The sequence below is a fragment of the Cephus cinctus genome, unplaced genomic scaffold (assembly GCF_000341935.2).
Source record: "Cephus cinctus unplaced genomic scaffold, Ccin1 Ccin1_scaffold0422, whole genome shotgun sequence".
NCBI classification, from domain to species: Eukaryota; Metazoa; Arthropoda; class Insecta; order Hymenoptera; family Cephidae; genus Cephus; species Cephus cinctus.
The window spans coordinates 187,914-210,385 of NW_014333105.1; the positions used below are offsets into that span (position 1 = coordinate 187,914).

Here is a 22,472-nt window from a genome sequence, read left to right on the forward strand (position 1 = left end):
GGGGGGGGGGGGTGGAGAATTCAAACCGTAATCCGTAAGGGCTACTAAATCAAAACCAAACGTCGTCTCGATGTTCCAACCTCAAAAATTTCTCGCAATTTCGCCACCGACCCGTTCGTCATTTATTTCTTCGTTTATCGTCCTAACCTTGAACGCGCCAACCTCCTTCACGGTTGAGCGATTCCAGCAGTCGAACGAGTTACCGGCCGGCTGACAATGACTTAAACATCGGAGACTTCGACGCTCGAGCAACCGTATCAGGAATGAGCGATCGAGCGACAGAGTCGATCTGACAGTCGCGCGTCAACGTACCGTAGGCAGTTTAACGCCAATGACGCGACGGCCTGAGAATCGAGAGCTAGGAGCCTCTGTCGCGATGAGACGATCGAGGGACAGCGGGGGGATCCCAACTCGTCCTCGACTATATTCGACCCGACTCGGCTGGCATCGCTAAACAGCTATTCAAGAGCAGAATCAGCAACTGGTAATACAGTCGGTGTCACAGAATGCTGCCGTGAATTATGCCTCGAGCCAAGACGCGACTCTGGACCGTTTTCCTTGAACGGGAATCCGTGGTTCGGATCTTAGACCCAGGAGCGAAGCCCACATTCCTGTGCGAAGGCATGTTAAGGAGAAAGAAAAAATGGACGCTGAGCTTGTCGAGCGTCAGGTTGCTCGTGTACGCCACGAGGAGAGCATTGTGGTCGCGAATCGCGATGCCGCTCACGCTCATTCCAGTTACGGTGGAGAACGTGCCTTCCCCTTGCACCTTCGGAGACCGATCCCCGGCCGAACGGGTTGGAGGACTTTGACGACTCTTGACTTTTTCATTACGGCACTTGACCTGGCCCCCCTTTAGTCTCACTCGAGAATCAGATTCGCAGTCCCGTTCGCTGGTACGTAAATAACGCCGTTCATGTAAAATAATTGACATGCACTTGCGCCAAAGTCCAATGTGTCTACCTGACGGGATGTGCAGTCATTGTGACGAGGGTACAATGCGCGACCATCGTCATCGTCATTGTCGCTCGTAGCTGCGCACGCTCTCGTGATCTCGCACCATAGACATACGCACCCGTGCATGTACTACAACTGGACTCGAAGAGCTTTGTCCTCGAGGTAGCAACGCGTCGACGTCATCGTTTGCGCGATAGAACCGTAAGTGGGTATGGACGCGTGTATAGAACCCGGCAATCCGTAGCACGGCCAGGAGACCTCATAGTGACGCAAGAGATCAGCCGTGACCGAAATTCTTCGAAAGCAAGGGGGCCAAGTGCAGAGGAGTCACTTGTCAGACACCGTAGCTCTGGCTGATCCGACTGATCTTCGTCAGGTGCGACGGGGGTCGTGAGGTTTCGATAGTGGATCAAAGTATTTGGGTTCGATGAAGAGACGTAGGGCGGATGAGATGGCGGAGATGGATGAATGAAATGAACCAGTTGGAGGTGCACCGGTTACTTCGTGGACCCCTTATATAATGGCACTGTACGGTCAAGCCAGCCGGTATGGTGTCACCTTGCTTTCAGCCCACGCAAGGTACCGCTACATAAACAGCAGGCGCTTTACACCTATACTCACACATCTGTCTCCCTGACTGATGTGCGTAGCCGACTGGTTCAAACATTGCATGTTCAACCAACTGCACCGAGGATGCATCAAAAGCATCATTCCTTGGACGCAACTGCGTTTCAGTGCTTTAGGGCCTTACGTTGACTATCTGGCTATAATGGAATTGTGAGGTGGGGACCCAGCTCATTCCGAGTGATCCGGATCATATTCCCATTCTAGATACTTTTTTCCTTTCCTCGTGTATCCACCTTGAATTTTCTATTTCGATGATCAGCCCCTTCATCTCTAAGACCTGACAGGCTGGTGGGTCAAAGTGGATGCTGACCAATGAAAGAAATCGAAAGCCATCGAGGACAAACGTAACCTCGAATTATGGAAGATGTCGAGTGACGTAAGGCGGACTAACGTTTTTCGGGTTTCACTTTCGCGTTCCTGAATTTTACAAGTTCTAGTATTTTTTTTTTTTTTGGGGGGGACCCACGCTACGGTAGGACCCGTTTTTATGTGTCGACAGTCTCTTCGAGATTTTGAAATCAATCGAAGGAACGATTGGACTCGATCGTGTGATTGAACGGCCAAGTAGGTCGACGACTAAAGGGGAGTGCTGTCCATGGGAAAAAAGCCAATGGCGTTGGTCGACGACGATGGTGAAGTTAGCTACAATCCATAACAATCGGACCTGACTCTCGATCAAACGAGAAACCTCCCACGATGGTGAACGGCTGACATTGAAACCGCTCTAATGCCACTGATCGCGCAATGCCGACAGACTAAACTGAGCTCTGCAGACATTCCGTCGTTGGCATTGACCCGAATTTTAAGCTTGTGTCGCGTCCAACTTTCGCAAAATTTTTTCTTATGGTGCTAACCCCCCGTTCACGTTTCATCGATGATTTGACAATACCAAGCTTTGTTAAGCCACCGTCGTCTCTCATCCCATTGGCGTACCGTGTCGAACCTCTAACCAGGAACCCACAACTTCATTCTGGAATCAGGGTTATAAACGTTTACATTTGAGATCACCTTTTCTCACCAGGCATTCGAGTCACTGTGAACACACACTTTGATTCTCCATCCTAGTCAGGCTCATTCGGTCCAAGGAGGAATCTCTCTCTCTCTTGCACCTTGGCTGCTAGACTATTCGACTATCTCTAACTCCTCTCTGGCAACAAAGTACCGGTTTCCCTTCTCTCTCGTTCTCCGTCGCACGTAGCTTCTACCGTTCATGGAGTCTCTCTCTGTCTCTCTCTCTCTCGTATCGGTATACTGCTCACGGGACACGTTTACATTTATAGCGCGGTGCGACCAGTTAGGATTTAGTTAGACGCGTGTACAGCTTCGAAGGTTGCCTAACGAATCGGCCATTTTGGATCCTCTTAAAGGCGCGTCGAGCGTGACGCAATGGCTTGCGCAAAGGAAACGCGTGTACATCACAGTCGAGGTTTGGGGTATGAAAAATTCAACAGAAACACTTTAATCGAGTCAGGGAGTCGAGGGAGGGAGTGCGAGCCTTGTAGAGAGAGGGTCGAAGAAAATGAGTTTTGATGGGTCGGAAAAAAATTTTTTTATAGAATAAAAAAAAATGCAGTCTGCAATCATTAAATCCTCGGTGACTTCCTGGTCTACGCCATGCGCTATGTCCTCGTGCTCTATTCGCAAATCGTGCGGTGTCAAAGTCAAGAGAGAACGTTCCTCGACGATACGGAGAGTGGAGGCGCCGAGGGCGACCTGAGGCGTCGTACCTGGGGAGGTGCGCGGGCCAGTGACCGCGGCTCCGCTATGGAACGTTTGCCATAGCACTCGCAACGTTGCCGCCACTGCCACGGAAAAAGAACGGTAGGAATGGCAGTCAGCCGTTCAGCTTGTTCGCGGAACGCGAACGGTAGATTGTCAAGGCCAGCCATGTCGATCGACGAGTGCGCGTCATGTTGGAAGCGAAAGATCGAAGGGGTTTAGCGATTATCGGTAATCGTTGACGTAGGGAACAAAATAAATTATACAGGATTATCTTGAAAGTCATCGGAACGTCTTGGACAGAGTGAATTTTGGTGGTGATGCTGGATGAATAAATTAATGAGCAACGTCAATGACACGTCTAATTCTACTTTTTTTTTTGGACCTTAGATCGAGACAAATCGGAGGATGATCGTGCGACGACTCCTGAAAGTCTGCGCAGCACGAGCCCCGCAGGAAGTCCTCCGCCTCAGCCGTCCACCCCGACGAACACACCCCCCAGACGCTTTATATCGAGCATCCTTGGGGGCGATGTACCCTACGGTAGCAGAGGTCACGTTCTGACCAGGGCCGAACGCAAGGAATACAGCAGTCCGCCGATAGCGCCTAACGATGGTCAGAAAACACTTCCCAAGTCGGAAAAAATTGAGCTACCCAGACCAACGACACCCTCAAAAACACCCCGGGTCGAACCACCGACCAGAGTCTCGGTTATACAGAGGGTGCCTGCACAGACGCAATCCTCAAGGAGGGAGGAGGCCAAGATTGAGATTCCACAGAGCCAAGAACCCGAGCAGGTAAGTCTACCGGAAGTGATAAGACTCGAGGTACCTCAGCTGCGAAATGCTTATCTAATACCAATTGTACTTCAGGAACAGCCAATAGATTACGCTGTACCCAAGAGGAAGGAGGACGCGGCGGACGATGAACGCGGTCGGGAAGGCGCCAAAGCGTCGCGCACCATAGGAAATTCGATAGCGAGGCCTCTTCTGGCGATGCGACTTTCTGGTCCGCAATCCGCACATGCCGCAGGAGGACACAGTAGATCGACCACTGCTTCCGGAGGTGGTGGAGGTGGCTCTTCGAATGCCGGTTCCGGTGGGTCCTCTTCGGGTGGAGGTGGCGCCAGTTATTCGTCAGGCGGTGGGGGTGGAGGAGCTATGGGTGGCGGAAGCGGTGGTGGTGGAGGAGGAGGTGGCGGTGCTATTGGAGGTGGTGCTGGTGGCGGCGGTATGAATCCTGGTGGCAATGGAGGTCGTGGAAATTATGGGCCCAGTTCACCTCCCACTGGTTCCCTACCTCCGTTCTACGAGTCTCTGAAGGGTGGCAACAATCTTGCAAATTTTGCCAATCAGTACAACAGCACTCAAGGTAAGTCTTTCTGTTCCTGATGCTACAGCCAACTTCACCCTGAACCTCAGATGAGGTTGCTCATGCGATTTCATCGGGATTTTCAGGAAATGGCTATCTGACGCCATCACCGGCAGTAGGTATGGAGTGTGACACGGGCCAACAAGACGTGAATGCCCAACATAGCCAGTACGGTGCGCAGGAAGCCAAGCAGTATTCTCTTCTGCAAAACGTCTGCGCTTCCTATGGTCTCGCTCTCAAGGAAGAGGAAGACCTATCGGCTTATAAGATTCAGCCGAATGATCTTCTTTCGGGACAATACGGAACGTATGACGTAACTGATTCAGGAATGATGGTGGATATGGTGACTGGCGCAGTGGTCGATCCTCTCCAATTTACGGCAGCTTTAACATTCAGCTCACCTTCCGATCACACAGCGCTCCTTGAGAGTCTGAGTGATGCAGCTGATTTATTTTTGCCTCGACTTCCCGCCGAAGATGGAGGTAACGACCTTCTCGAGGATTCGCTTCACTCTCCAGCTTCTGCCGGAAGTGGAATTGGCCAGGACGGTCAAATGACTACACCCGTCGAGCCAAGCGTCGATCCTTTTCCTGAGCACAGTATGGCTCTGAACAGAGGTTTTGACACCTCGAGGTTTGTTTCCAAAATTAAGATGAATTTTTTTTGTAATGATCGTCGCCCACCTCATTAACGATTGTTTATATAATTTCAGGCATTACGCAGCGCCGCAGCACTTCAATACCACAAAATTGGCATCCGGATTGGCATATCCTCCAGGAGAATCAAGCTATCAGCCTCTTCCAAAGGAACGACCTGAGTTGGCGTTACATATAAATCAAAATCAACATCAAACCGAGCCACAATTACAGCAACTACAAATTCAAGTTCAGTTGCAACAACAGGCAGCTGCCGCAGCGGCGGCTGCGACAACCAGCTCGCCACATCAGCAACAACAGTCACAGCAGCAGCACCACCATCAGCAACAACATCAAGGTTTACTGAGTCCTGGCCTAAGCTTCACCGGAAGCGGTACGTCATTTATTACCGAATTATCCGCAGAAGCAATCAGACATCAGCAATGGCAAATCATCTCTGATCCTATCACAGGACTCGAACTTGACTCAGGAAGCAGCGCCGGCGGTAGCCTGCCCAGTCCTGGAGGAGCTAGCTGTTCCTTGGATGCCACGTCTACGAGTACCTCCCCATCCTGCGCCCTCATGGAACACGCTCCAAGCCCTTCGGGAGTATCAGCTACAGTGAGTGCACCTCCTGCGGGACCCGTTGGAGAGCCCCCTCTCACGCAACGGGTCGGTGTACTACAGCAGAGGGTAAGCACCCCGGATTGATCAAGGCAAAAGCATACACGGCATCGAACGATGAACTTTGACCCACAATCATAAAGGAATTCCCTTTCGTTTCTCGTACCTTGTTCACCTTCCTCCATCTCGAGAATTTTCGCAATGGCTTCACCTATCAAGCATCCTTCGTCGTCAATATGCAATGCCAATCAACTTGAGTGCTTCATCCGATCGTATTGCACTTCCGACACATAACGAATAACGAATCACCTCTGACCTTCCTCTGATCTATGTTCAACAGCTTGGTCTTCCCGGCGACTGTCAACTGGAATTTGTAAATGGCGGACACGGTATCAAGAATCCTCTAGCTATCGAGGGTCAGCGACAGGCCGCTGCCACCCGTGACGAGGAGCGCGCCAACCGACCACCAGCTGGCAAGGTAACGTCCAAAATATCCGTCGCTCGCAATTTTACTTAAAACACGGAAAAATAATGTAATCTCGCCTTGCAGGATGACGATCCCAACCGGTTCACCTGCCGAGTGTGCAGCAAGAATTTCAGTCTTCAAAGATTACTCAATCGTCACATGAAGTGTCACAGCGACGTGAAGCGTTACTTGTGCACCTTCTGCGGTAAGGGCTTCAACGATACCTTTGACCTCAAAAGGCACACAAGAACGCACACGGGCGTACGCCCGTACAAGTGTAATCTCTGCGAAAAAAGTTTCACGCAACGATGCTCCCTCGAGAGTCATTGTCTCAAAGTGCACGGAGTGCAGCACCAGTACGCCTACAAGGAGCGTCGCACTAAGGTAACGATAAAACGATGAGTTCACGTATATGACTCATTATTTTTTCACGCAGGCGCACAGTACTCTCATTCCTTATTTCCCTAATCCAACAGGTTTACGTGTGCGAGGAGTGTGGCCACACAACGCAGGAACCGGAAGTACACTATCTGCACCTGAAGGACAAGCATCCGTACAGCCCGGCGCTTCTTAAATTCTACGACAAGCGGCACTTCAAGTTCACAAACAGCAATTTCGCCAACATGCTGCTTCAGGTGCGCACATAAACAACGAGATGATTATCGTAGCGACTCCATTGATAACGGGAAAGCAAAAGTCAAAATCTCAGAGCCGAGTTCAAAGTTAACACGCGTTATATACCTCGGGGAACGTTTTGCACGTTTGGCATTGATCATCGGGATGACGTTAAAGGAATTTGGATAGAGAAAGTAAAGAATTAGACAAAGGGACAGGACAAACGGAAACAAAGTGAAGGGCCACAGCAATTGTTCTTGCTCGTGTAACTTCAGGGTGGCCTCCTGCAGCGGGATAAGCAATGTCTGGATTCCTGCATCAAGTCGGCGAGAAAAACGTTCATCGAGGCATCCGCAGTGGTGACAGGCAAGCCGTCGGGACGCCTTGGACGCGCCTCGTCCTTCTGACAAGGTGACGTCATCGTCGTCGTCGTAGCCACGCGTTTTCTTCGTGCTCTCGAGGAACTCCGATTAATCATCAGACTCTTATGAATGACCTGAGCCTGCAGTTGGCACGCCTGGTAAAACTTTGTCAAGTTGACCTGGTACTTTTAGTAGCGAAAAGAAAAAAAAAATTAACACGTTAAATTTTCTATTAATTTAACAACAAAAAAGGCCAAAGTATTTGCGCAAGGTGTCAACGGCAGGCGCCATTTTATACTTAAATCTAGAACGCCTCGTAAGTCGTAACACAGTATTTTTTATCGAATAGTCGTTAGTACGTGAAATGAAAAAAAAAAAAAAAAATGAAAGAGTCGACGTCGCGATGTTTTGGTATTTGGGTAATGGTGAAATAACATAAGAAAAAACTAAAATTAGTAATCGCCGCGTCACTCAAAATTTCGAGAGAGACCCAAAGACTCGGAACCAACGTTTCGGGAGTGTTGATCATTTTTCTTGTCGCGCACGAATGAAACGTTTATTTCTAATGGGAAACGCATGGAAAGTTACGTTGAGATTCCGACTTGGCAGGTTGCTCGAGGGATTCATGACGTGATCGACTGGCCGAGGCGAGAATCAATAAATCACGTCGTCGATCCCTCGGTCTCTCGATTTTACACGAATACCTAAAACTCACAGATTCATCGTATATCTCGCGGTCGCGAAATCCTCAAATTCCGATCGGATTGTATAATCGATATTTCGAGAGATGAATTCTTTTATGATATAGATTAATTGATGTCAATGGATAATAATAATAATATTAATATACGTGCACTTGTAGGTGTAACCTGTGATATAGGGGGGGAAAAGGACTACTTTTTCCAAACTCAACATTCCACTTCGTGCGCACGCCAAAAGGATTCAAAGACACACGGAACACGCACACGGAGAGGACGTACGTGCGCGCGCACAAGGAGACACACAAAAATACACACGCAATATTTCTATACACGAAAGAGACACGCACATACACACACTCTACCACACAATTACCCAGAAATCGGGGATTCGTGCAATTTTGCGGTGGCTAAGGAACTCACGCGTGCGAAACACTCGCGACGCACGATTCACGCATCTTCGCGGACTCGTTTTCCTTCCTTTTCGTCATTCCCTCGATGCGCTCGGTACTGTCAGCCATTTTGTTGGCTGCAACGATCCAGTCGCGGCTGGCGTGTCAACAAATTTTAAGGAAATTAAGCCAGCCTGGTTAGCCGAGCAGCGAAGGAAAGACGAAGAGAACGGATAATATATAAATAACGGTGGATGAAGTGGGAGATCGAGAAAAGCGAGAGAAAGGATTGCGGGGCTGCAGGGAAGAGAGAAGCGATTTTTTATATTTTCTTCCTTGCGTAACAAACGCGACTTTTCGAAGGACGACGGAAGATCGGATCGAATGATTTGTATATAGAGATTGAGACGTTGACGATTACGGTGAGTTTAGAGAGTTGAATAAACAGGCGCAATTAGGATCCTTCGACTCGAGAGTCGGTCGATTGAAAATATATATTTTTTTTGTAAATAATTATTATTAGGTCTCGAGGCGTATGCGTGCGTCGTGGCTCCTACTCGCTCCGTAACTCTTAGTACCTTGCATAATATGTATGTTGTTGATGTACAGTAAGCGTGGGGAAATTCCCGTATTGCTTTGATTTCGATCCTTAATAAAAAAGAAGCAAGTCCCTCGAATTCCTTAATTTCATAATTTTCATTTTTCTACAAATTTTCATATCGATCCTCCTTCATCGGGAAGGGGGGGAGGGGACCTCCCTAGCAATACTCATTGATACGGTTATTTCCTCAAAGCCCAATCTGTATTTACGTTATTATTTAATTTACGTGCAGTATTGTCCGACGTATCGACTAGAATTATTCATAATGTTACATTATTATTGTCATTACACGTATCCGTATTCGTATCGTCATCATTTAAGATTATTGTTGTCATTCTTATTGATAATTTTATTAATTAATTATATTATCGTCATCGTCTATCTTTATTCACAATAGTATATATTATTACGTCGTGTAGATGTAAGAGGTAAACCTCGTTTCATGACCACTATCGTCGTCGACGTCACCGTTGCCGTCGTCGTCGACGATATCGCGTCGATGATTCGTCAATTATTATTGTATTCTAGCAGGTACGACTATTATTAATATTATTATAAAAAATATTTATCGTCGTTAACTTTTGGTTGCGCGTGATCCGCGTCTTTTGGACTGGCCGGGTACGGCTAAAGAAATTGTGTGTGTGTATATGGGCGTTTACATTTGGCGACGCCTGATTTTTCGTCTTTGCGTAATAATACACGTAATTAACGATTAACGGGATATCGTCGTTACGAACAATTTTATTACTTATTAACGCGACTGAGCGAATTAATTGACTGATTGCGGATGAACGTACGAACGAATGAATGTGTGAATAAACGTGGTCGGATAGACCGGTAAAGAGAAAGTATCAATGAAAACGGATTAACTTAATTGAGAGAATAAGTGGGTCCAGACGGTCGAGATGATTGCACGAGTGATTGAGGTATCTGCACACAATCGCGATGCTGCAGAGACGAATGCACGAGCCTTTTAGTGAGAGTGTTTGACGATATATTTTTTTTTTCTCTCTGTCTGTATAATACGCATAGGGGCTCGTTACTTCGGGGCAACGTCCTTTGGATTATCGTTATAGCTCTTATTCTTAGTCCTAATCAATAATCGATTATAACGGTAAAACGTGGTTACGCACTTTCCTGTATGTAGAAACTCAAGAGACAATAAAACAATGTTACAAGCAAGCATCTGCTAATTCTATATCTCCTGCAATCACTGACAATCCTACTGTTTACAGATTGTCACATTTTTTTTCATTCGTTCAGACGCCAATATTTTTAGAGGGTCTTTTATTTGCGTGATAACAGTGGAAGTACAGTTTTTGCGTTGTTTATTAGAAAAATAATATAATCATCAATTGCGCTAACGGCAACGAGGCACTTTGTTCGACATTCAATGAACATTTTTAACGTTTAACGTTTTAACGATTACGTTTAAACTACTACTCCTGGATAAACCAAAGAATCTGTAACAGATAATAAAAAGTCCCCCTGATTAGATGACAATGTAATTAAACAGAGCATTCGTTTCCCATTACCAACCCTTACCGCCAAAGATCTATAGATCAGAGCGCCGTGCAATACCACCTACTACGGGGTTTCCAAAAAACGGACGTTTTTTGTTTCTATTTTTTTTACTCACTAAACGGTTTCGGTCCCCCGTGCTTATATTCTGGAGCCACAGTTACTCTCCTAGGCTGTCGCGTCCATTTTTCATCAATCATTTGTTTCACCTGGACCCAAGGATGAGCAAAATTTAAGATCATAGTTCGTATTTACTCTTTTAAATTCAAGTGATCTATGATCGATCACTCACCGATTATCGCTTACCTGATTATCGATAGCATTAAATTGCCATTTCCAAGTATGGTTGTAAAGGAATGGACGATGATCAAACCTATTGTCATCCGGACTGTAAGTCTCTGCGTGACACGAAGGTGTGAGTACAGTCATCTTGTGACGATTTATCGCGTAACACCGATAAAAATGTTTTACCTTGTCAGCCACCTAGCGAGTAATATCAGAGACACGTAATAAGAGTCTTATAATATGTGGGTAAGTGAATAATTGCATTGACCAACTGCATACCTCTTTTGGCGTACAATTATCCCACATGTAAACGAGTTTGCAGAACATGGAAAACGGACCGGCACAGTTTTGCTTTCTCAATCGGCCGAAAGTTCCCAATTCCTTGTACGTCATACCCATGTCTATCTCATCCAATTGCGCCACGACGCCATCCTCATGAAGCGGCTCCAATTCCGCCGTGGGTTGTGCCTCGAGGATGCTATTTAGGGCGGTGATCCCGTAGCTTTGCCTAATTATTGTAAATGTGATAGCTCTGGCACTGATAAAAGGCTGACAAAAACCATATAGGGCAAAAGACGTCCTGAAGACGTCGTTCGAATAGCCGATTCAATTGTCTACGGATAAATCGCCAATTTTGTTGATTGTCTCTCGGAAAATCGAATTTCTTGAATTTTCTATATCTGCTGTGAGTGCGAGAGAGAGGGTCTTACAGGCTCTTACGTGTGTAAGAGAAGGACAGACATAGTGGCAGCTCAAATCGTAGGTAGGTAACCCTTCGGAAAATTGACTGCTCCTTATAGACGAAATTTGGGTTTAGCCGTATGCGTGTCTCTGTCTTGCGCAAGAAAATTCCAGTAAGACTGTCTCTCTCGCACTCATCGATAATATAGAAAATTTCGAAATATCAAGGTTCTCGGTCTTCTGTGATCGATTGATTAAAAATGACGGTTCTTGCAACGCCCATTCAAGGTGGTCGAATTGAAAGGTCTTTAAAAACTTGAAAGACTTCTTCAAGACATCTTTCTAACGCGTATACTTAATAAGGAAGGAAAAGACCACCAACCGAAAGAATTCAAGAAATTTCTTGAGATCGTCCTTTGATATTCCGCCAATGGGGTTAATGTCAGCGCTGCTACAGTCATACTTGGTGAAGTATCCTCTAAGTGATTCGTCGGCGTTACCACTACCAAGAACCAAAAGGCCACCAGGTCGACCCCTGACCCAGAGCATCAATTGAGCAAAGAGATAAGCGATGATCATACGGAGTCGTGCCTTCATCAAATTAACAAAAGTACAAGTTAGTTAAGTGCAGTTAAGTGCTCCTAATCAGAGATCAATATATTGATTTTTACCTGAATATTCTGGAGCGCAAGATTCTCACGCGGCGAGCCACCCTGGACGCGAAATTTCGGGCTGAATTTGGTTACCTGCTGAAATATTCCTAGGATGGCTGTGACTGCGGTATCAATTCCGATACTAAGATGATAGGAACCAATTTCGGATGCCAAGTTAGCAGCCCTGGACCTCGTGTCGATCGATGAATTTTCCGTACCCATGTAGCAGGTAACGAGGATAATGTTGCACAGCTTCTCTGGAGACTTTGGGTCGTACTTGGGGTCTCCGATTATCCTGCGAAGGTCAGCAAGAACTTGACAGTCCCCTGCAACGACGGCGCGGATGACCAAGCAGCACATGGAGTAGACGAGACAGGCGGTTGCGGAGGAGTCAATGCCTCCACTTAGGGGTAGAAAGAAACCACCCTGGCCAGAACGCCTTCGGAGAGTATTAGTATGACAGTCAGCTCAATCGTATTCCGGTTAAAGCGCGAACGTACCTCAGGTAATCCCAGAGCCAGCAGGCCGGAGCCAATGATATTTCTTCCTCAGGTGGACAATACAGCTTCTTTTCCCAGTGCTGATGATCGCTATGATATTTCTTATCGGCGAAGCAATTGTCACATTCGATGAACCTATCTGGCGGATCCCAGATAAGGTTATCGGTGGTCAGAGCAAAGTCGACCTTGACACGGGGATAGGGCTGCGCCTTTGCGGCCGTGTGAGACCTCGACCTAACGCTATTCCTGTAGCAGCGTATCTCCTCGAGGTCGAAAGTGGCAAAAGTGACCTCGACATCTTCTAGAGCGAACTGTTGACCTCGATTAAGAATCTTCCCGTTGACTGCGATGCAAGAACCGCCATTGAAATACAGTCTGGTGCCATCGCATCCACGCAAGTTGCTGAACATGTAGCAGCCACCCGCCTTGAAGGAGGCTGATTTCACGAGGTCGTAGGTCACGTACGCCTTGCGCAGTTCAAAATGAGATCCGCTACCTGACATCAGAGATAGAGAAGATTGAAAGACGACAGAAAACACATTAAAGGAAGCAACTAAAGCTTCGAAGGATTTCTGAGAAGGATTTTCAAGAATGACATAAAGGCGTACCATTAGCAATTATTTCAACCCCATCATAGGCCATGGGGATGTGATTGCTGGCCGGATTCCAGAGTTCCTCGCAGATCTCAAAACCAATACAAGTATCCCTGGTGGAGATGACGGCGTCTCCAAAAGGTACAAGGCTCTGTCCTGTTATCTGTCCGATCATCCTGGGCAAAAAGTAATCCTCGACGGTGCGTTCCTGCGCAAATTACAAGCACCGGATGAGTCATCCGCGAGAGATGATCATCGGCCTCGGGCACAAGGCAACAATTAGCATTCGTGCGCGTTACGATTCTATCGACCTTTGTCCAGGGTGAGAACCACCTGCTCTCCCGGTAGTTTCCGTCGTCGCACAGCTGCATCTTCGGCCTGATAAGAAGAATCTTGTGATTGAGAAAAGCCACGCGACAATTGTACGTAACGTTCTTGTGCATCACCGGCATCCCCACGTCCACCAGGATGTTCTCGCAAAGATTAGAGCGCAAGAGTTCAGCAAGTACCTCCCAGCTGTGGAGTAGAGTGTCGGGCTCGTAGAAATGATCCTCGCAGCTGTATCCACTGGCGAAGGTGCAAGAAAAAGAGATTGACGAACAGTCCAGGTAGAAGAAGCAAGAAAGATTTTAAAAATATCTCATAAAAAGGTTCTCACTGTCCGAGGTTCAATTTACCAGATCTCAAGTTCTGGACCACTCCTGTAGGTAGCTCCAGCTTCCCTAGCCTCCTGGATACTCTGGAAGATTCTCTTGGAGTTCCCATCAAAGTCCATCGCCCATTGATTCAGCGTGGATACAGCAACCGTGGCAGTTCGACCCATTTTCCCAGGAAGATTTCAGGGGAACCCTAGGTGAAAAGCTGGCGTCGCGTGATCCCAATGGTCCTGCTGAAAAGAAAGAACACGCTGATCGTTGGTCTTGCGATGGGTACAAACAGACTCTAACGGCGTCTCTTTCACAGTAGAGACGCTACCGCGTGGTACCCTTCTTATTCCTATGAAACTGATTGATCAATACTCCCACGCTCCCTTACTAGGAATGTTATCGAACTTTGCCACGAATTTCGATAATCGGCTCGAGCACCATTCACTCAGAGAAGAACCAGTCCAATCTGTTTGCAAGTGCAAGCTCAACCAGGATTCAATTCCAAGGAGTTTACAGTAAATCACACATTTACAGTCTTCGAGTAAATTGCTAAAGAAATACATGAAACACATTCGTACGCGAAAGACACAATCTTGTTCTGTGTATAGAAACGTACAGATAGGTCGGTAGGAGAGCAGCGGGAGTCAGGGTGCGCGACGACGAATACCAATAGAAATAACCTGGGGCAAACAAGTTCAGCTCCGCCCCCAGCGAGTTCGTTGTCAGGCAATTGCCAAACCAACGGCAGGAACGGTACGAGCCTACGAATCCATTAATCCACGAGTTCAATCAGGAACCGAGTGTTAGAATCAGCCGATTACGTCGTCAGGCCGCCACCAGGTACTTGTCACCTCAAAATTGAAAATTCGAGGTTAGAGGTATATTCCGGATCAACGTCCTCATCGAGTGTCCAGAAGAGGGGAGGCTTACGGCTGAAGGATGCGCTGAAAGTGACCGGGCGAGGAAGCTCGCTGACGTGACAGATGAAGCAACTGCAGGATGCTGGTCAGGTTGTTCAAGCTCTTCGGTGTTCAAGCCATGAGACATGGATTTCGCCGCGAGCAGCAGAGTAAAAGAGCTTCAGGCTGCTCTGTTTCCGGTTCAGCCGATACCCGGTGAGTCGATCCAGCCTCCTGTCTTAATAGTCATCCAGAGCTTCGTAGCGCTCGTGTACAGCCACTCGCTGCCTTGAGTCTCGAATGCGCACGGTGGTCAATCTATTGATCGATCAACCAATTGATTGATTGGCTCCGTAACGTCATGTTTAGAGATACGGGGATTATGGTGATCCTGTGAAAAGTAGCGAGGGCTTGCACCGTGCCGAGTGTTGCTCTTCTGTGAGTTCCTGAGTAACCCATAGCCACCGGCAGGGTAGCCTACTGAATCAAGTGCAGAGGATATTTTCCAGCGTTCTTCCGTAACGTGAAGTCGGAGCCTGACGCTAAGATTAATATGCCGGAGTGCCGCGAATTGCTTGCCCAACGCACCGAGAGAATTGGTGAATATGAGCCTTAAGACAGACGCCAAGTATCGCGAATCGTCACCTAATCACAATGGCGGATCGATTATTAATTCTTTATCATTGGGACCCTATACGCAGCCACAATTATAAAGAATCTCGAGCGTATCGCTTGAACTTTCGACTAATCGTATCGCAGCTGCCTTCATTGATCGTAGGCATAGAAACAAGAGAGACCTTAGGGAATGCGAGCACTCATCATCACAGCTGCTTTCTGGTCCCGTTATTCAAAATTCATTGTACCACACACGCAAACACCGCACTTGGCTGCGCCCTCATTTATTAAATCCGACGTCGCGACGTCGATCGAACCGACAGATCGATTAACCTGAAGGAACGATCGAATCAGATCGTCTCCGAGGAACCATCCAGAATGGGACTAGCGTGTAAATATTCATGTTAATATACGCCACGTGAGGACGTCGACTGTTATTAAAAGCGTCGCGACGTCGGCCGTAAAAAATAAAGCTAGACTCTATGGGATCGATTACCGAGTTCTAGTAAAATCAATTTGACTTTTAGGCAGCTTCATAACGAGCCACTGTCTGCAAGGTCGTTTTGGATTATCGAAGCGGGACGTTGATTCGAGTTTGACGTTATCGTCGGCCATTGGAAAGTATCGGGAAAGCAAGGATCAAGCTCAAATTACATCCGACAGCCATTCCGCCCTAGACAGTATAATACAGGAAGCGCGATGGCCAACGGAGTGTCAGGTAAGTTCAAAAAATTCTTAAGATCATTCAAAATCCAATTGACGATACTCACAAATTTTTAGGTTATCCAAGAAAAGGTACAACATATAGAATACGCTCCGGCGACACCGGAGCCCTACTACGTTCCCACAGGAAAGGAACCAAAGCCAAAACCGATAGGGGAGGATTCCGGAAGTGTCATCTTCCGTTACTGTCCAGCCAGTGCGACAAATTACGTAAGCACGCAATTACCCGATAAAAAAAGTCATATCAATCAATCGATCATCGATCACCCGGATTCTTCAGTTCAGCAGATCATGCATTGGCGGAACGATTCTGGTCCCGGAAGTGACTCCGAGTGTCGGGGTATCGACCGACGGATGTCAAACGAGCGGAAGTGGATCTACCAATGCAGATCTACAATTCGAGTCGAGATTTGAGTCTGGAAATTTGGGAAAAGTCATAAAGATCACAGACACCTACTATCAGCTACATCTGAGAAGAGATCTTTACACGCAGAGACACATGCAGTGGTACTACTTTCGGATTTCGAATACGAAAAGCAGAACGATCTACAGATTGTCCATCGTTAATTTCTGCAAAGAGGACAGCCTCTATAACGAAGGACTAAGGCCACTGCTGTATTCGACTAAGGATGCGACGATGCACGCAATTGGCTGGAGAAGATGCGGCGACAACATAACCTATTACAGAAACGATTCCTCGTCTTCGTCCTCCTCGTGAGTCATCGTCGTCCTGAATATCAACGAGGATCGATCACTGCTCGATAATAATTATATATCGATCCTGTTTATCTTTCAGGGACGAGGAGAGAGAGAGTCACACACTGACGTTCAACGTATCTTTCCCGCACGATCAAGATACCGTGTACCTGGCTCATTGTTATCCTTACACATACAGCGACTTGCAGGTAATAAAAAATAGAAGAGGAAAAACATGGTGTACTAATCTACCGCGCACCGATCATAAAATTACGAGTGACGACGCAATCGCACTTTTAACGTATCAAACGTACCGTGTCGAAAAACGGGGCAATATGAGTAACGGAGAGTCTAGCCGGCTTCAGTTTTCTGACAGAGCCACGAGGACGCCATTATTCTTTCACTGCATCGTTTATTTTCTGTCTTTAGGAATATCTCGGTAAAATTGTCGTGGATCCCATGAAGACGCGCTTCACGAAACTGCGTCTACTGTGTCGCACCCTGGCGGGAAATAACGTGTACTACCTGACAGTAACGGCGCCAGCGTTTAACGACGACGCAAGGAAAAAGAAAGGGGTTGTCATCACTGCGAGAGTTCACCCTGGTGAAACTCCATCCAGTTGGATGATGAAGGGGATCATCGACTTTCTCACTGGGGAATCTAATCAGGCCAGAGTAATATGACAAGTATAAAGGATAACGATATTTTGCGACGATTAAAATTGGCTAACGACTTTTTTTATCTCGAAGGAATTACGCGAACGATTTATCTTTAAACTGGTACCGATGCTCAATCCGGACGGGGTTATTGTTGGTAACAATAGATGTTCTTTATCGGGAAAGGATCTCAATAGGCAATATAGAACAGTGATGCGCGAAAGTTATCCATCGGTCTGGCACACGAAACTCATGATAAGAAGGTTAGGAGCAACGTAAATGCCATTAGTGGTGCCATCTGTGATTATTAATATTTATTCTTTTTGTCTTGACTCTTGCCAAAGACTCATGGAAGAGCGAGGTATGGCAATTTATTGCGATCTTCATGCTCACTCGAGAAAACATAATATTTTTATTTATGGATGCGAGAGCAAGAGAGCTGGATGTTACGGGAAACTTTCCGAGCAAGTTTTTCCATTGATGTTACACAAAAATGCAGCGGATAAGGTAATTTTATAGGCAGACGTTATTACTTGAACGATAAGATATTTTATCCAACCAGATCAATGGCATGTTATAGTTTTCCTTTGAGAACTGCAAGTTCCATATTGAAAAGGGCAAGGAAGGAACCGGACGCGTAGTCGTCTGGCTAATGGGAATACAGAATAGCTATACCATGGAGGCTTCACTAGGTGGATCGAAAATTGGCTCCAGAGCAGGAACGCATTTTTCTACTCAAGATTACGAACAGATCGGTAAAGCCTTCTGCGAGACACTGTTAGACTTCTCCGACGATGATCCAACGAAGGTAACGTGAGTTTTAATTTAGCGGATTTGCTTAATTAATCAAAAGAGTATGTCGATTAAAGTTTTTTTTTCTATTAATTTTGCTTTATGGATCGTTTGGGGTAAGTGCGACGCTCAAGTTAATCTTTAATTATATGAGAAGCTGGAAACAAAATTTGATTCTATATGTTTGACAAGGATGATCAATGAATGGCTGATCAGGAAAGACTTCGAAATAAAATTATTGCCAGACTTATGAAGGAAGGATCTAGCGCGGACGAACCAACGAATATTAATCTAACTGATTACTCGAGGTACGTACATTTCAATAATTCCTAGAATTTTATTTTTAATCGACATTAATGAATCGTGAATAACAGCGACGAGGGAGACACGTCGGACAGTACGTCCGATGAAGGTAAACTGGAAACAATGGAACCTATTGGAAATACTATGAATGGTCGATACGATTGCCAATATCTTTGCGTTCCGCTGCCATCGTCGCTACAAGCAAGATCTGAGGTTCCGGGAGGATCGTCTGCGAGGGAAAAAAGAATGCGAAAGAAAATAACTATGGATAGGAGTCCGCCTTTGCCAAGGAGACTTTTGGTGCTGTTATTTTATAACTTTTTAACAATTATCCTGTTAATTCGATTGATTTTTTAATTCTTTTTAATTTGTTATTCAGACTCGACGAGCCGTTATGGATTTGCCAACAACGGATCCAGGAAGTGATTTATACGAGCTCTCTGACTCTGCCGAAGAAAATTATATTCATCCTCCAATTGGGATTGACAGAAAAAAAGAATATCGCATCAAGGAAAGGTTCGCTACTTCTTCTGAGAAAGATGAAAGTTCGAAAAAAGAATCAACGTCCGACAGCATCCCGTTACCTCAGATCGTGCGTCCACGTAGCCTTTCGCTGGGAGAGGAATTGGTGGTTCCAAAAATTCAGTTTGAAGCTAGACAACGCGTTCGTTGTCTGCAATTACCCAGGTTATCATTAACTACGTTCAGTTGCAAGAAAAGTAAAGAGATATTGAGATGATAATTGAGATAAGTGTTTCTGTTGCAGAGCTACACGGAATCTATCACCTATTTTGCCAAGAGGACAAGTGCATATCCAATTGACTACCCTAAGACAGCAGATTTGGACTGGTGTTTCATTGGATACTGAAGGAGGAACAGAATTTGAAATTCCATTTTCAAAAAGCCCACTCAGCTGGGGAGTGTCTGAATTAACGAGTTATCAAAATGATAGTGAAGGCTTGTTAGAGTATGTTTCTTATTAGGTCTGTATGTAATGGATTCTAAAGCACAACATTTTTAGGTCATGCTCGAAGAAGCTAGATACTCTAAACTACATTCGCAATGTAGAGGGAAGAAAGTTGAAGAAAAAGTCCTTGAAGAAACAAGCAAAAATTCTAAATGCTGTCGCAGTCGAGGATGTGGTAGAAGATGACATTCAAAAACCAATTAAGAAAAAGCGGTCAAGATTCAAGAGACAAAAAGCAATTAATTCAAATGTCAATGTTACTGAGAGTAGTATATTATCGGGAAAGACAGACAAGTTAGATTCATTAAAGTTGATTGGAATAGCAAAACTTCCAAAGGCAGAATCTAAACGAAAGGTAGAGCCAAGAAAAAAGTTTCGCAAAGGAGGTCTCATTGCAACCGTGGCAACTAACGTTCCTAAAACAAAAGGTAAAGTAATCAGTGAGACATTCGAAGAGAGTTCAAGCTCTGATGATGCTCCCATGGGAAAACCAAAAATTCTAAGGAAAAAAAAGAAGAGATCTTGCAGAAAGAAACAAGCATCGAGTGCAAATCTTGTACTTGAAGAAGCAGCTAGAGAACCAAAGTGATTCATCGTTAAAGCAACAAATAAATTTTAAAAATCTCTTCAATAAGTATAGCTACTGCACTGCCAGGGTAGTCGTTGAAAGAAACGATAAGACCAGAAAATCAAATAGAATTTTAGTGAGAAGTAATAACACCTAACCTCACAGTAGTGAAGTATTGCAGATTGTTTTCGAAAATGCAAAGTAATATCACGTGCATCAAAAATATGACAGGCAATCTCGATCTCAATTATTTATAAGCGTATAAAAATAATAATCAGGTACAATATAATAATCAGATAGCTAATAGCACATAGCAAACACTGACAAATGTCAAACGTCATACTGCCGCAGTAGAGCATTTACTAATCATTCGTATTCGATAAATCTATAAATATCTATGTACATTGAATTAAAGAAAGGAATAATTCACTTACTTGATTGTTCTCTTTAATTGGTCTCCACTGCACTTCTTGTATTGTGCATACAAGTTGTCCCTATTATATTAGAGTTACGATAAAATACAGAATAAATCTCTATATGAACAAAACTGATATCAGTTGAAGACTGAATAGTTCGTATCAACACTTGCTTCAGCATCATCGTTGACTGAAGATAAATAAGCTAGGCGTCTTAAGGAGTTTCGTTTTATGTAATGCTCGCATGTTGTGGATAACTGTAGATAGAGTTACCGACTGAGAAACCGACGTTACTAATGCATCAGAAGATGGTGCCAATTACTAGACAAAATAAGAGCGAGCAGCGAAATTATAAGTGTAAAAAGTCAGTCGTTATTATTTCACTTGCAGGATTTTGAAAATTCAGTTTTCTACAATACCACGACAATCAAAGACCCCGTGAATTAAATACTTATAAATTTTAAAAGTGCTAACGATTACGAATTACTTCGAAAACAATTGAAAAATATTGATTATTGCATCTTGGCGGCCAATTTTCGACAATTCGATATTTGATCGTCACTCACGAAGTGGAAGAGCATGCCGCAGAATATGGTAAATGGTACAATTACTACAAACAGGGTTGACGATTACGTTCCTGGTGGGCTTTTTAATAGAAAGTCACTAACTGACACAGATCTACACGTTTCATTAATGGCAATATTTCCGTGTTATGTTAATAATACTGATAAACTGGTACGAATGTGCTTCAAGATAGGCCAATGAAATTTGTAACTTGTTGCCAGTAAGCATTCTAAATAAAAAGACTGTCACATCAGAGTCTTTTGACTTTTCAGTTGCAGCTGTAGTCTGACAAAAGAATACTGCATCAGGGTTTAATCTGGAGGACCAATAATTAATCTTCCTGATATGCAGAAATTCTTATTCCATATTAGTGCACAGCGAATTCAGCACACGATATGTCCTCAAGGTAAATTGGAAAGATACATTTTTTCTTTTATACAGTTGAAAATATAAATTTGTGTGCTTTTACTGTAGTATGTAAATAAGTTCGAGCATTTATGCAATAATGAGGTTCGTGATAGAACTATCATACTTCTTTACATTTTACCTTGTAATTAGTGAATATTATTTCTGATTTTATATTGAATATTATTTTATTATTATTATTGAATATTATTTCCCAGAATCCTCGTGGTCTCATCTCAATTGTCCTTCAGTATAATTTACTGGTCCAGTCCATCCTTCAACACTAGAGATCCATTCGCACGATGATTTAACGATTCGACCTTGGCGATTATTATTTCACTTTGCGAATTTTCGGATAACGACTAATTGTTCACTTATTCTGACACGTGATTTTCGGATTTTCGCGGCGCGATAGGATGTGACTACGATATAGTTATTTAAATAAACTCACTGTGTTACGCGATCTAAGAAGTGGTGGTAAAGAATGAGGAAGAGATGGTACGAAATGGGCTGAAGGCCCGAGGCAAAGAGCCTCAAGGAAAAGATGATAATACAGGTTACGAAAAGTCGCGATCATCCCTAGTCGATTCGACTGCCACGAATCACTTGGTAGCAGTGACCGACCGATCCTCTCGATATAAGAAATTAAGCTTGCAACCTTCGTCACTTCCCGCCGCAAGCCAAAGCACGGGCAGGTTAGACGCAAGGAACTAACGCTGGCCGCCGAAGGCGAACCACGTTGACCGTTATCAGCGATTAGGAAGACACCCGTACGCCAAGTGGAGTAGCACGAGCGAACGCAGATTGACGATGACTGGTCCTCTGGAGAGCGCAGTAAAGGATCCCGAGGCCAACCAAGGCCAACCCATGACTCCCGACCGTTCAAACCGTCTTGGCGTATTTACTGCGGGGTTGACTGT

The 22,472-nt window shown here is 45.2% G+C and overlaps 3 protein-coding genes across 12 annotated transcripts in view; 2 read left to right on the forward strand and 1 right to left on the reverse strand.

Moving 5' to 3' along the window:
* Window positions 1-9,631, forward strand: part of LOC107267630 (transcriptional regulator ovo) — an 11,537-nt gene extending 1,906 nt beyond the window's left edge. Inside the window, exons 2-9 of one of the 3 annotated variants that reach the window (XM_025084963.1) lie at window positions 3,694-4,100; window positions 4,176-4,674; window positions 4,761-5,307; window positions 5,387-5,703; window positions 5,782-6,002; window positions 6,274-6,411; window positions 6,484-6,783; window positions 6,876-9,631. In XM_025084963.1, coding sequence (XP_024940731.1) covers window positions 3,694-4,100; window positions 4,176-4,674; window positions 4,761-5,307; window positions 5,387-5,703; window positions 5,782-6,002; window positions 6,274-6,411; window positions 6,484-6,783; window positions 6,876-7,046 — 2,600 coding nt within the window. In that variant the 3' untranslated portion in view covers window positions 7,047-9,631. The remainder of the gene's footprint in view (window positions 1-3,693; window positions 4,101-4,175; window positions 4,675-4,760; window positions 5,308-5,386; window positions 5,704-5,781; window positions 6,003-6,273; window positions 6,412-6,483; window positions 6,784-6,875) is intronic. The other 2 variants (XM_025084964.1, XM_025084965.1) reach the window with 2 other exon arrangements.
* Window positions 9,632-10,339: 708 nt separating this feature from the next.
* LOC107267631 (probable glutamine-dependent NAD(+) synthetase) lies at window positions 10,340-20,779 on the reverse strand. Of its 8 annotated transcripts, none has more exons than XR_001537643.2 (11): window positions 20,602-20,779; window positions 13,978-14,189; window positions 13,612-13,867; window positions 13,316-13,508; window positions 12,708-13,203; window positions 12,226-12,646; window positions 11,937-12,145; window positions 11,153-11,381; window positions 10,895-11,071; window positions 10,613-10,797; window positions 10,340-10,530 (listed from the first exon to the last, which is right to left on the reverse strand). XR_001537643.2 is itself a non-coding variant. In XM_015739589.2 (11 exons), the coding sequence occupies exons 2-11, from the start codon at window positions 14,121-14,123 to the stop codon at window positions 10,499-10,501; spliced, it is 2,250 nt and encodes a 749-aa protein (XP_015595075.1). In that variant the 5' UTR covers window positions 14,124-14,186; window positions 20,602-20,774; the 3' UTR covers window positions 10,340-10,498. The 8 variants fall into 8 exon arrangements, 7 of the variants coding, with proteins under 7 accessions (XP_015595075.1, XP_015595070.1, XP_015595074.1 ...); XM_015739589.2 differs by having other exon boundaries at window positions 10,707-10,797; window positions 13,978-14,186; window positions 20,602-20,774; XM_015739584.2 differs by having other exon boundaries at window positions 10,707-10,797; window positions 20,602-20,774.
* Window positions 14,797-20,591, forward strand: LOC107267629 (cytosolic carboxypeptidase 2). Its single transcript, XM_025084961.1, has 14 exons — window positions 14,797-15,062; window positions 15,989-16,179; window positions 16,242-16,394; window positions 16,465-16,898; window positions 16,981-17,089; window positions 17,310-17,555; window positions 17,631-17,800; window positions 17,882-18,044; window positions 18,118-18,345; window positions 18,546-18,637; window positions 18,704-18,932; window positions 19,012-19,319; window positions 19,399-19,599; window positions 19,654-20,591. The coding sequence occupies exons 1-14, from the start codon at window positions 14,993-14,995 to the stop codon at window positions 20,186-20,188; spliced, it is 3,129 nt and encodes a 1,042-aa protein (XP_024940729.1). The 5' UTR covers window positions 14,797-14,992; the 3' UTR covers window positions 20,189-20,591.
* Window positions 20,780-22,472: the final 1,693 nt, after the last annotated feature.